Here is a 14,193-nt window from a genome sequence, read left to right as displayed (position 1 = left end):
TGCAGTTTGTTTATTGTCAAATGTTGGATAGAAGTTTCTTTTGTTTATTGGCTTTTCCCACACCGACCCCCACTCGCTAGATCCAACGTTTCCAACTAAATTGGGCTATAAGAGAAAGAACAAAGGCAGAAAGAAGTTCTTTTCCTCAGTTTTGAGATTTTCTTTTTTTTTACAAGGAAAAGAAAAGAGAGATGAGAGCCAGACATTGGGATCGATGCCAAATGTTTTCTTTACAAAGCTTCTAGCTGTCCTTTTCATTCGCAATAGAATCAGACACAGAAAAAGAATTGACGAATTTCTCTTACATTGAAATATGTAAATAGTTTGCAGACACACGCCCTTAGTCATCATTGATTAGAAATCCCAGCTGTGTGTCCAACACTCAATACGTTACGTAAAGGTTAATGGATAATAAATAGGCTTTACAGCCATGTGCCTTGGGAGGAAAAATACGATCACGGGATCGATTACATGTGTTGAGAAACAAAAGCAAAACAGGGAAATGTATACCAGCCTTTAGGATCATCGCAATGATAGAACGTGTTTCGTTAAGAGATGCTGCGTTATTAGAGAACAACAGACATAATGGCTGTTTGATACAAGGCGGCCTATAAATAATAGGCCAGTGTATTGTCAATCTATATAGATAACGAACTCACGTCTAATACAAAACACGAAAGATGTATATACTCGATGCCTTTAATGATGCACAGCACAGCTCGTGTTTGGATATTGCTAATCGTCATTTCTTTCTACGTAGTACAAGTATTCTCTGATTACATCAACATGCCTCGAAAATAGCAAAATGCGCTGGTATTACGAATGATTTGAAAATAGGGGACGGGATGAAAAATAGTGTTTATAAGCAGCTGCTGTATAGGGTGCCACCGTGAAATTGTTTCGGATGGGTAGACTCTGCTGGTCATGTTAATCAAATATTCACGAACGGTGCTACGCTTTGTCGCAGCCAATCAGAGCGACGCACAACAATAGCCCGTGAAATTCGAACTCACATGTCGTTTGCGCTTTACTACACATGTATAGCAAATCAATAAGAGAAAAGCCAATTGGATCATTAACCTATGTTGCCAGACATCAGTTTTGCTCCCATCTCCTCTTGGAAAAATTTGAATAATAGCTCTATTCAATCAAAAAAGACCTTTCATCGTCCGTCCCAAAAATTACAGTGTCGCATTTATTCCTAACATGGATTGGGCCATGCATCCAATTAGGTCCTACCCTAAAAATATGTAAAATTTAAAAACGTCGTATCTAACAAAAGGCCTTACGTGTACGTGATGCAATTTGATTGATGTGTTGAAACGGCCAGCTAAAATAGTAAATGAATTTATACTTTAGTATGGCATCTAAAAGCCAGTGGTGTATAAATCTATTTGGCGCCACCAGAGCTCACGATGATCTATAACCACAAACGTTACAGACAAAAAAAAAAATGCCTGGCTAAAACAACGTAACTCTTTTTGAGACTCTTGTGTATGCAGAGCTGCACGCTGGATACTTTACGAATCGGACGTGATCCTCTTGTATAATGTCGCCCTGCTTAAAAACTGGCCTCGTTGTAGGGTAGGCGGATGAGTATATAGGGCACCATGAAAAATCTTTTCGCATATGAATTATTATCTAATAATGCAATCCGATTGCCCTGTGGCTCTTATACCTAATAACCTCTAGCTGCAATATTCTTTCCAACTTCAAGTTGGGCTTTTATTTTGTCTACACGCGGACGGTCGCGTGCTGGACCACATCCAAAGATCAATATGTACATGCACTCCTCTTTTTCCCTTGGTCCCATTACATTTAATGCGATTATAGAGTTTCTATACGGATCACGGCGGAAATGGGAGACGAGGAAATGGTAAGTAAGAAAGAATTGTGGCACAAAAAAATGACGATGATAATGTATAGACGTCATCATCGTATAGAGAGAGCCTAGGCGAAACGTAGTGATTTGTAGCAAAGCGACTTTGTATCGCAGCCAATGAAATAAAGTTTGACAATTCCGGTCGTGTGTTGTTGGCCAACAAAACTACGGCAAGAGTCTTTTTTCCTACACGATCACGAACGACAATGTCATCGTTATAGCAAAGACGTTTATAGTAGTAATCAATTGCTGCTCATTTATTAGAGAATTATAGAAAGTGTGCCCTGATTTGGGCGGTAGGAAATGGATCAACTGGAACAAACAAAAGTCTATAAGAAGAAGATAAATAAATGGGCCAATCAGTATTCCGTATATACAGTTTTATATACATATACTTTATATATAGAGCCGGTTGGATAGAAATAGCTACTAGGTAGTCCACAGGGGAGTCGTCCCCAGCAAAACGAAATCATTGTGTTTCTTATTTTTTTTTTCGATTGCCCCGATGTATAAAAGAAAATAGCATACAAGGCCGGCTATAAAACTTGCAGCTGGACAGTGATGACTGAACAAATATGTCTCCCGTGTGTGACAACACATGCTGATGGAAAGAAATAAGGAAACAAATGGCTAGGCGTTTTAGAGAACTATAAACATATCGTTTGTTAATAGCTAACGTACGACTTTAATAGGATAACATATGATACTGCCCTTGTTCCGATTGTTTTGTTTTCTTTAAAGAAAAAAGCCAATTTAGGTATTATTGAACTTACAGGGGCAACATGCATTTTGAGTCATCCATCATTCTAAAACGTGTTACGGTATATACACGAGACGGACATTATGAGGGCGCCCAGCACACTAAAAATGGCAGTGATACGCGAAGCGTCACAAAGTTTGGCGGATTGCTCCCATTAGAGTAGATGACGTCATACCTTTTCAAAAAAAAACAAAAAAACTTGTAAACAAGCACATCGTCAACAATGTTTGTGCAAATCAAAAACAATCTCCTTTTATAAACTCGCAGATAACCAACATCGGAAATGCGAGTTTCCACTATACGTGGCAATCGATCAAAATGCAGAATACGAAAGGAATCGAACGCAGATCCATCATCAGCAAACTTGCTACGAGCATAACGTCTGAATCATCCGCAACTGTCTTCCTTTAGCCCAGTAATGCATATTCAAAATGGATAATCATAGAATTGCTATTCGAAATGCATCAAGGCTGGATTCTAACTAGAAAAATCAACATCATCTATAATGCGTCACGCCAAAAAGTCAAAAAAAACAAAACAAATAAACCAGGTTGCAAAAGAAAAGAAAAAAAAAAAAAAAAACTCGTATACACACAAGGAATGAGATAAGAAAAAAGAAGCGTGAAAGCCAAGACGTGCCGAGCATCACGTCAAACTACGTGGCACAAAAGTTGACTCTCGTACCCGCCTTCCGAAAATGTTTTCTTGTATATTACAAGAGCACAATCAATAAATGAGTCAAAGTTATTATTATATAAACTTGTATATTGACTTTCATTATATTTGCAGGAGATAACGTCTACTTGTTTGATTGCAAATTTTGACGTGTCTAGTGCTCTCAGCACAGTCAAGATGCATTTCTTTTCTCGTATATAGACCGAAAGACTCAGATCATTATATTGACCTGCTTGTCCAACGGGCGTGCTCAACAACCGTCTCTCCGTTTCGAGTCTTTATCCAAAACATTTTCGTGTACAGAAAAAAATTCGTCTTTGCCTCATTAGATGCGAAATTACATCAAAAGGCCGCACTCGAAAATGTTGGGTTTATCTACCATCGTCGCTCTTCAAACTTGTACGCTCAAACAATGACGTGCAAGTTGGATTGTTAGTTTTGATTAGGACACAAACTATCAATAAAAAGAAGAAACAGCTGTGTCACGTTTCCTGTTTTTTTGCGCTTCGACACTTTGAATGAATGCAAAATAAATCGAAACGTTCCATTTTCTTTAGGCAGCTGAGAAAAAGAGCAGCTGAAAAATCGGTTGCAGGCCATGCAAGAAGAAGATTAGCTTCGTCTTTTGACAGTCTCAATTGGTAAAGAAGAAGCTATGTGTCAAAGAAGTGGAGATGATGTCGAACAAAAGGCCAAACAAAAAAAAAAAAAAAAAGAAAACGTCTGCAACAGAGAAAACTCTTGGCTTCGAGCAACAAAATGAAATCGAATAAAAGAATTGAAAGAAAAAAGCACGGATGGAAAACTGTGTTCTTAAAAAATAATAGAGTGTAAATAGGCCTAAAGGAAGAGAGACATAAAAACAAACTTTGTGGCATCTCGTGCTGCGTTGGCGTTATCAAAGTGATGACAGAGGCTCGTTCTGCATCCTTTAGCGTGTCCCCTCTATTTCATTTGACGTTCACAGAATTTCAAAATCGATAGCAGCGTATCAGATGCCGTCCTATCCTCTCTATCTATACAGAGGCACAACCCAAAAGAGTGGGTGGACCCAATTAAAGCGGGTGGAGATCGAAAAGAGAGGCGGCCGAAATCACAAAGCAAAAGATAAACAAAGAGATGCAACGCATAGCTAAAAGGGATTTTTTTTTTAAAAAGAAACAAAACCAATTTAAGAACCATCATCCCTTAAACTGATGCTAGACGAGACGCTAAACTACATCACCTTTTTCAAAAGCCTTCAATATATATTCATCACGCTCGACTTTTATGGCAAGAACACGAAATAAACATTTCGCTCTAGTCATGAACAAAAATAACGTATCTCGAATAGAAGAAGAAAAAAAAAATTAGATTATATAGTATATAGTGGTCATATTGATTGGCTGGCATTTGACTGTTTGTCCATATTATATCCAAGTCGGGCCACTATATATATCTAGAGCAAGCAAAACTATAAAGCACAACTATCTCTCTCCTGTACACTAGTATCGGTCATTCTTGAGGGTGGATTCTATAAGCCGTGAGCTACGATCGAACTCTCGGAACTGTGGCTCCGTGAACGTTGGCTGCACGGTCGATTCGTGTCGATCGGTTGAGACCTCCATCAAAAGCGTTGGCTGAATAAGCACGTCAAAAGGAAGGCATTTTCAGGCGGACACAATGCCAGCAGATAGTCAATCAACGAGTGCTGCAGCATTACAAGCAATGCCTTTTCATTTGGATAGATTGTCTATTAAGAGGTCACCGTTCATTCGGGAAAAATAGAATGTGACGTGCCGTTAGAAAAAAAAAACAGATCACATTGATGGACATAATGCGGCTGATTGATGTCACACTCGTACCAGTCAATGAGTGTGTCTTCTCCCATTTGCCTTTTGTTTGAAACGGCTAAATCTTAAGAACGAAATGATGCATTTGAAATATCAAAAATTCGACGTAAAGAATGCACTTGTCAAGTTGCAGTAAGAGGAATGGTGGCAATGAAATAGTACCGTCTCGTAGATAACAAAGAAATATGGAAAGAAATTGTCTCCTTGACGACAAAACTTTTGCCGCTTCAGTTCTGACTCAAAAAAAAAAAAAAGATGATACTGGGTTCAATACGAAGAAGGGAACAAAATTGCGGCCATTATTCTAAGAGATTTGTGAAGAAAAGGAAGAAAAGACGTTAGACGAAATATATAAGGATTTTCTCTTTTCAGACAAAATGAGAAAAAGTATCAAAACGAATGCACGAAAAACGCCCCCCTTTTTTTATGTTCACCCTACCTCCAATATCATTATTAACGAAAAAAAAAAAAAAAAAAAGGTACAATACCTCAATATGAAACTCACCCATTTCCTAATGTCAAACTGAGGGCCCAATTCGCAAACAGGAAAAAAAAAAACAATCCGTGCGTTTGGATGATCACTCGATTGATAAATAACAACTCAAATCCAAAATGAATGCGTCACTTTATAATGCCCAACAATCGGCAGCAACACCAAGGCGATCACTAACACATCGTTGAATCGCATCGAACTCAAAAATAATGCCACTGTGAACTTAAAAAAAACAAAAACAAAAGGAACATTGCGCCGTGATATTGCAATCGTTGAACGCGACGGTCGGTAAGCAACTGTCAAAGTCTACGACAACCTTACGTTCTAACCTCTCCCCCTTCCTTTTTCTCTCTCTCTCCTGTGGGCCATTTGCCTTCAACTCTGTGCTGGGCAACTGTGCGCCGACGCGTACCCCCCTCGTACCGTTGATTGTCTTGGGCCCGGATTAAATTGATATTACACAAGTCGTTTGGAATGTTGAATTATTTTTGTCTTCTGATGAAACCATTTATATAAACTGTCATCCTTCACGTCGTCGTTCGTCCTTTTTTTGCTTAAAGCGATGCAGTGCATTTATACGTAGAGCGAGAATTGTAGAAGACGAACGAGCAACTAATAGGATCAGACGAGAGAAACAAGGCAGCGGAGCGTGTGCATTCATCTCGGTTTAGCTAACAAATGCAAGTAGATGACATCAAACTCATCTCATTAAATATCATTTGGCTTTTTAGACGTTTTTCCTACACATCCATTTGAAAGATCATGTTCTATGTGTGCAATCATTAGTGGATCGTCTATGAAATGCCTCAACGTTTCCCTGAATGTACTCACTGTACAAACCATGTATGTATACACAATTGAAAAACCTTTTTATTTTTGCAAATGCGTCCATGTCTGTTACGCAGGGCTCTCACTAAATATTTGCGTTTTCCCCGTAAGGGAAATTGGGCCAAGAGCTTTGTCTATAGAATGGCGGCCTACACGACCCGAGAGAACGGACAACATGTTCACAGTTCAGGCTTCTTTCTGTATATATGGTTATCGATACTCGCTCTCTTTTTCTAATTCTTTCTGCAAAAAAAGAAAATCATATTTGATTGTGGTTTCGAAGAATTTACGTCTAATCGATTATATCGTAATTTTTTTTTTTTTTTTTTTTATCTATATCGAACAGAAAGCACACGAAAGATGGAGTGTGTACATCGATTCGATCCAGGCAAAAAAAAAAAAAAAAAAAAATGTAATATAAAAATGGTACCGTTGGCTCATCGGCTATACAGACTCTCTTGTATAAATATATGGCCCATTAAATGCGTAGATACATAGCGTGTATACACATGTAAAGAATGTGTGCATAAAGCACGACTGGCGCACGTGTCAGCAGTGGGTGATGCGAATCTATAAAAACTTTGATTTCGACCCAATCATGTAGAGCGCACGTGCAACACTCAAAACACTAAATGTCTATTGTTCCGTCTATGCGGATATACGTCAATTGAATACCATCTAAATCGATGTGGTGTATTTTGAAAGAGAAAAGAACACGATCCGTGTATTTGTCGTCTCGACAATGAAACATGAAAACGTTGTTGTCTAAAATAAGGTCGTCATACGGCGGGAATACAAGGCAAAAAAAAAGGTAGTTAGAATAAGCCTAATGAAGAAGAAGAAGTTGGCACAAACAGAGACGACGCTCTTTCAAATCGGGAAACAATTTGAAATACAAAAAAAAAAAAAGAAAATCGATTGGTTTCTCTCATTGGCAAATGACGACGACGATTCAAATGCGTCGCGTTGTACTAAGAGACGATCGATAGTTGCAGACAAGTTGAACACATTGAAACGAATTGTTTAGCCATCAGAAAAGAAAAACTAGACACAAATTTTTGGGCGCCAATGAAAAACTCATCGGCCAGAATAGAACACATTGCGGCGTTTTCATTCAAAATAAAGAATCAAAAGACAAAATCGAATCAACTAGATGAACGTGCGCATTTGACGCCATGCAAATCCTGCCCAAATAACAACAACTCGTCAACCGTCTTAATGAAAATTCTTGCGGCACCAAGGTGCTACAATTAAGGCACGATAGTTATTTTTAATTTCCGTTCCAGTCCCGCACGAAATTGTTGTTTTCGGACGAGCGGATATGACGGACGCAGCGCTTCCATTTCTTTTCGATTTTTGAAAATAAACTAAACACGAAACAAAAAAAAATAGGTTAAAGAAAATGAAGACATTTTCAAGGACGTTGGAGTGAACAATTGAAGAGCGTGGCGTATTGTTGTCCGTAGTAGAGCGTGCAGACGACGGCGTTGTTGTCGAACGACATTTCGGCCACCTTGAATTCCGGATTGATCACCACCTATTGCACACACGCAAACGAGATCAACACATTATCCAAAAATGTCCTAAACTCTAGTAGTCATAATCAAAAGCATTTATCAAGTGAACTCCGCCCCCCCCCCCCCACCCTCAATCACGCCGTAATTACACGGCACAATATTAGTAGGGCAATACATGAAAGGAATTTCCCTCGTGTGAGCGGTCCGTCCATGTAACATTAGCCGGATGCGCTGAGTGCTTTCCTGCATGAAAGAACTTTCTAGACATTTCACTAGCCGTCATGCATATAATTGAGATGGACGTTCATTCTTTTTATCCCATTTTCGAAGGCGATAAAGCGATCCCGATTGAACGTTTCGCCTTCTACCCAATCAATGCGTGTTGACGGAAGATGGGAGCCCTTAATCAACTAGCCTAAAGGTCTGCTTTTTTTTTGAAGTCTAAATATACCTTGAAAGTGTAGATGCCGGGATCAATGTCGGTGATGTCGATCCACTGGCAATCAATGTTGTAGGCATAAGTGTCGGTGCAGTTGACGGAGATGCCCTGGTCGCCGTAGTTGGCGCACTTGTAGACCGGCTCGGCGTAGTTGCTGCACTGGTTGTCCTCCAGGCAGAAAGAGGCTTTGTGTCCCTCGGCCACTTTCACCCCGGAAGAGTTGATGATGTCGAAATGGGCAAACACTTCCATACTGTGATAGTGCCTAGTTTGGATTCCATCACAAAAGAAAAAAGGTCATCGATTCTTAGTTGCAACTTGTTGACCCTCTCAATCGGGAAAAAAAAGGGGCCCAATAAATGGCGTGATTGTGCGCAATACTTGATCAAAAGAATCCTTTTTTTTTTTTTTTTTTTTTTTAAATACCAAGTTCTATTGTTTGCCTTTTTGTTGTTGGATGTAGGTCACACGAGTGGCGTGTCCCGCAACGATAGCCGCACACAAACAAGAGCAAATCAGAATCGCCATAACTCTGCCTTGTTTTTGTAAACAGATTTCAAGTCTTCAGTATCGATTTTTTTGCACAACCCTTTCGGGCGTGGTTGCTGCTTAAGTCAATAGTCTTTCAACACGTTCATTCAATTTAGAAGGGGGGGGGGGGGTTCAATTGTAAACAAAAATCTCTCGCTTCAATCAGTTGAGTTTAAGGAAATGTGCCAATTTAGTTAAAGACGGAGGCCCAAACGGCAACGTAACAAGGCAGCGTTAAACATAGGCAATTGGCGATCATTTGGCCGATGAATGACGACCGTTAGTGGCCCATGACAACGCCAATTCAAATAAGCCAAACGGCACGTGCCTTTTTGTCTAAATCATCCAAAGTGCTTCCTCTGCGGCCATTGTGCACGCTTGCAACATTCTGCCATGACGAGGAAAACCGCACATTCGTGCGTTCTGACAACGATTGGCACATATGGCGATCAATAAGAAATTTTCAAGCATTTCTCTTTGTAATGTGTAAAAGGCCGAGTAACTCGCCTTGGTACCTCATCGCGATAATGCCATTTGCCGACAACAGTTTCTTTCAAAGTAAATGGCGACCGACGATCCCACTTTGATTCAAAGTGCTAGCCTCATTATTATGCCAAAGGAGGGAGCTTTCAAAGCCCGGCGAGACGAGAGTTAAGCGCTCAAAGTGCTATAATACCCGCCTTAATTTTCCGCATAAAACGAGGCAACAGAAGAATGGACACCTTTCGGTTAGATCGACTTACATGTGACAGGCGTGCCATTCCCACATGTGTTTGGGAATGAAAGGCCGAAAGTCGGCGGTGCCCAGGTTGGCGATGCGGGCCGTGAAGCGGAGGAGACGTCGCGTCTCCAGGTGCCATCCGTACGGGTCGTCCTTTTGCACTTGGTAGGCCGACGCTGCCAGGCAATTCTCCTCCATGGCGCACTGCAAGAAGAAGAGCTGACGGTCTTCCAGGTGGGCCGTCCGCATCATTTCCAGGTGGTCCGGCACCAAGTCCGCCATTTCTATTTTATTTATAAAAAAAAAAAAAAAAAGATGAGTACGTTGTTTTTGAGTGTCTGAATTTTGTTTAGACCTGAAGCGCAGACGACGGACGCGATGTTGTTGGCGGAGCCTGGACAGCTGACGGCGCCGAAACGATCGTGCAGACAGTCGATGAGAGATTTCTCCGATCCGTGACAACGGACGCCACTGAGGACGAGCGAACTGCGATTGCCACCGAAAAAATCCGTCTGCAAAGCGTTTTGCGCGTAGCCAAGTCCCAATTCGCGACACACGACGCCAGCCTCAAATAAACTCCAACCGTCGCCGCAAACGAGTCCCCAATCGTTGGCGCCTGCCAACGAAACATTGCGAATCTCAATTACGTCAATCTTTGACATCAATCGTCCCTGACCGATTTTGACTTCAACGCGTCCTTCTTCTTTGGCCCGGCCGCCGCGTAAGCGGATCTTGCTTTTACTGCCGACAACATCCTGGGGCACGTGCAAATAAAAAAAAAAAAAATTCAAACAATCGTTTGCCAAACTGTTTGTTTTGCCATCGATTGTCTACCTTATTTAGTCTACCTCAAAAACCTACGTAGTCTATTACGGTCACACATACACACATAGGATGTAGGGTTAGTGCCAAATAGGTCGTACGTTATTTTTAAGGATGCCGGATTGTCATTAATAGACTCCATTAGTCATACCTTGATGCGCATAGCTGGAGCCATATCTTGTTGCAGACGTTTCGTCACTGATGCATCGCCAGCGCTGCTATCGCTACTATTAGATATTGTCTTGACCGTCGTCGTCGTCGTCGTCGTCGTTGTTGTTGATGTCGTCGTGGGACTCATCGTTGTTGTCGCGACGCTCAATTTGGATAAAGGGCCAGGTTTGCAAATGACGCCAGCGGCTTCTGATTCTTCGCAATCGCTGATGCCCCAACCATCGAAGCGGCAATCCGTCAAGTTATTTTCACTTCCGACGCAGTAGAGGTTGTCCATCCAAAACGGATCTATTATTACGGTCAGTTGAGAAACAGTTTGACGTCATCATCATTACTCAAAAAAGAAATGAATTTTCAAGAGGATAAACAACAAGCGAAAGGAGGTGGGGCTTTCGATCGTGATTTTTGTTTTATTTTTGAAATGTTAGAAGGAGGGCCAATTCAATAGCGTCTACTTACACCTGGCAGGACCGTACATGGAGTTGTGCGTTTCTAGGACGACGTCGGAGAAGCCCAGCTCACGGCAGACAACCGTCGCTTCACGAAGATCCCACTCATCGTCGCAAATGGATCCCCATTTGCCCGAATGATAAATCTCAACGTTCCCTTTTTTGTTATTGATTAATCATTTAAATTGAATGGAAAACAGAATTGAAAGTTGTGGCACATTACCTTCGTTGGGATGGACACCGTCAACGATACGGACCATTCCTTCCAATCGGCCGTTTTTCTTGAGGTAATGCTGGATCAGTTTGGCTTTGTCCGTTCGATGTCTTCGTTGACGACGAGTTCCATCCCTGATGGGTCGTTGTCTTTGTTGCTCTTGCCGCTGTACTTGCTGTTGTTGCTGGCCTTCGCCTTCAGCCAAAATGGCCAACAAAATGGAAAGGTAGAGCAGCCATTTCCAATAACTTTTGCTGCTGTTCCATTGGCCGGCCATTGTTTTTTTTTTTTTTTTTTTTTTTGCCTAGTCAAAACCGTCCGTTTCTTTTTGTGTCTCAACGAACCAAAAATCGAGATGGCAACACACTTTCCTATTCGGACCGCACGCAAGGAAATGGATCGGCTCTTGCTTACGATCCGTCAATGCCGTTTGGAAGCAATTGCCGGACACGCTACCACTGCTCGCCAGAGAATAGCAGAGAAAACAATCAAACGAAAAAACAAAAAACAAAACAAAAAAAAAATAGGGCGGATAAAATTATGGCCGATAAAGCGCGGAGTTGACTGATGAGTCCGTCTTTTGCTAGCGTGATGTGTGGCCCGGCAACAACTGAAAAGTACAAGTAGCTCACGAGGCGCGCAAATCTTTCATCAATGTGTGTTGTGTTCTACCTTTTGTTTTCTCTCGAAATCACAAGACGATGGAATTCAACTCTTTTCCATTATTGCAAAAAAGCGGGCAGCACTGGACTCACTTTGAAAGTGTTTTCAGAGGCAAACGGGTCCACATTCGAGTCGCCACGGTCGCAACCAACTGAATGCCCATCAGCTGCTGTTGCCTCTTTCGTGGAAGGTTTAACCCCCCCAATTTTTTTGTTTTTATTTCAGGAGGGTTTGGTGAGTTGTTTGCCTCCCGTTTTAAGAGCACCGATCAGAAAGACGACGTGGCCGCCTATCTCTTACGTGTTTCAAGTCACACACCCGCCATATAGGACACCGGGAGAGAATAGACCAATAGCATATGCCCGCCAGGGGACGGACAGGCACTCTGCTGGGCGCCAGAGGTGGGCGGATCCTCTTCCTATTTTTTTTTTTTCTTCTACAAAGTGAGGCATTTCTTTTTCTTCTAATTATTTTGGACGCTTCTTCGCATCCCGTTATTTTTTTTTTTTTTTGCTCGGTCGATTTCTTTCCTGTCACGCGGGAGGAGGAGGTCTCAATTTTGATCCTTTTCCAATTTGGCCGATGACGTCACACTCGTGAAACAGTGAAGGGTGCGGCCAGCTGCAATCTGTCGAGTTTAAACGAATAACTCTTAAGCTATTTGACTAATTGAATGGCGGGGTAAACAAAAAAAAAAAAAAAACTGGGCCTTTTTAAAAATTTACCCGCGTTCCCAATTTCGGTATTTTTACCGTCCCCCACTGAGGCCGACATTGACCTCAATTGAATACGTGATGGCGTCACGGCGCCGCATGCACTTCAAATGCTGGTGATTTACTTACCGAAAAAAGAATTTTTTTATTTTAAAGCTGAGGAAGAAGACGAAAATAAAAATGGGTCCGTCCGTGTTCCGAATCCAAAAGAGTAGCTTCTGTCCCGCTTTACCAACTTTGACTTGTGTACAACATGAGGAAAAAATGTGAATAAACTCCCACCGCTTTTCTTGGTGGCTACTGATTGCGAGGATGATGTGCGTTTTCAATCAACTCATTCATGACGATGGCTCAATGCCGTGGGTCGCTAATTTTTACCAACGCCCCGCTTCATCTCCGTTTCTATCCGCTTACATTTATTTCACAGCTGTGCAAGATCGTGTTGACATTGACGCCACGTGATGACGTCAGGCGGAATCCCGTACGACACGCACACAATTATTTGCCTTTTGAATATATAAATCGACTTACCCTTTCTCGCACCTACGCTAAATTTGCATAAGGACATGTCGATTAAAAGGCGAGCAAAATCCACTAGCCGTCTTGTCAATTGCTTCCCTTTTTCTTTGGGAAGCAGCTGCTGCCACTTGGTCTCTGGTCCGACATGACAACGCGAACATGAATATATCCAATAAGAATGGAAAAGAGATTAGTTCGGCGTGTCTATTCTTACGGTTATAGAATAGAAAGAAAACTGCCTACCAGAATTACCGCAGACGCGGGATTGCCTCGTCGTCTGTCACATTGACAGGCATCAGCTGGCATCAGCATCGTCACGCACAGCATATTACATAGAGGAGGGAGAGTCTATCAAGAAGCGTCGTTTCGGTCCTTGGCGTTTCGAGAGAATTTTGGAACGCGCACGCTGTTTTTTTCGTCCACTGTGACTCCTCGGCGTATTTTAGATTGACACGGGGCGTAGTCACAAAAAGGATCGACATGACAACTGTTGACCTATATTTGGCGTTGGCTTCGTTCTGAATCATTTTTCTTCCGACGTTCAAAAGAAGGGGTGTGGCTCGTCAGCTAAATTCGGAAATATGAAAGGTGGGCACCGGGTGGACCAACACTTTGGCCATTTGATGCTTTTGCCAAAATGTCGCTTTCTCGTCTTTCAGTTCATCACAATTGTTTGTTTTTTTTGCTTCTTCCCAGTTCTTTTGTCTTGGCATCGATCCGCTAGCGCCGACCGCCTGCCGCTTCACACGATTTATGGCCTCACTCTCACTGCGCTATTCCAGGTCTCTTCTTCTTTGACTACAAAAATTGCGGCCAAAAACGACGACTTGGCGACAGCCGTCTTTACGTAACGCGCTTTTCTTCCAGTCTTTTTCAACTGGGCGCACGCGACGTCGAGTTCAGACGGCTTTCCAGGTATTACAATACACAGACCCTACCTGCATGTCACGTCGTTTACAAACAT

At 41.9% G+C, this 14,193-nt stretch overlaps 1 protein-coding gene across 2 annotated transcripts; it reads right to left on the bottom strand.

Annotated features, from left to right (window-relative positions):
* Positions 1 to 7,166: 7,166 nt before the first annotated feature.
* LOC130691204 (lysyl oxidase homolog 2-like) lies at positions 7,167 to 12,147 on the bottom strand. 2 transcript variants are annotated; one of them, XM_057514110.2, is made up of 9 exons: positions 12,007 to 12,147; positions 11,344 to 11,944; positions 11,131 to 11,277; positions 10,652 to 10,959; positions 10,355 to 10,433; positions 10,034 to 10,294; positions 9,701 to 9,962; positions 8,439 to 8,691; positions 7,167 to 8,007 (listed from the first exon to the last, which is right to left on the bottom strand). In XM_057514110.2, exons 2-9 carry the CDS (start codon positions 11,609 to 11,611, stop codon positions 7,885 to 7,887), a joined length of 1,701 nt encoding a protein of 566 aa, XP_057370093.1. In that variant the 5' UTR covers positions 11,612 to 11,944; positions 12,007 to 12,147; the 3' UTR covers positions 7,167 to 7,884. The 2 variants fall into 2 exon arrangements, with proteins under 2 accessions (XP_057370093.1, XP_057370092.1); XM_057514109.2 differs by having other exon boundaries at positions 11,344 to 12,132.
* Positions 12,148 to 14,193: the final 2,046 nt, after the last annotated feature.

This window comes from Daphnia carinata, chromosome 1 (genome assembly GCF_022539665.2).
Source record: "Daphnia carinata strain CSIRO-1 chromosome 1, CSIRO_AGI_Dcar_HiC_V3, whole genome shotgun sequence".
Classification (NCBI taxonomy): Eukaryota; Metazoa; Arthropoda; class Branchiopoda; order Diplostraca; family Daphniidae; genus Daphnia; species Daphnia carinata.
This window is presented reverse-complemented; position numbering and strand designations above follow the sequence as displayed.

Excerpts from the sequence above, each read along its gene's own strand:
- LOC130691204 (XM_057514110.2), bottom strand. The coding sequence starts at position 11,611 with ATGGCCGGCCAATGGAACAGCAGCAAAAGTTATTGGAAATGGCTGCTC. Across the intron at positions 10,434-10,651 it reads CTCCAGCTATGCGCATCAAG|GATGTTGTCGGCAGTAAAAG; the intron begins GTATGACTAATG and ends CACGTGCCCCAG. Across the intron at positions 9,963-10,033 it reads GTCCGTCGTCTGCGCTTCAG|AAATGGCGGACTTGGTGCCG; the intron begins GTCTAAACAAAA and ends TAAATAAAATAG.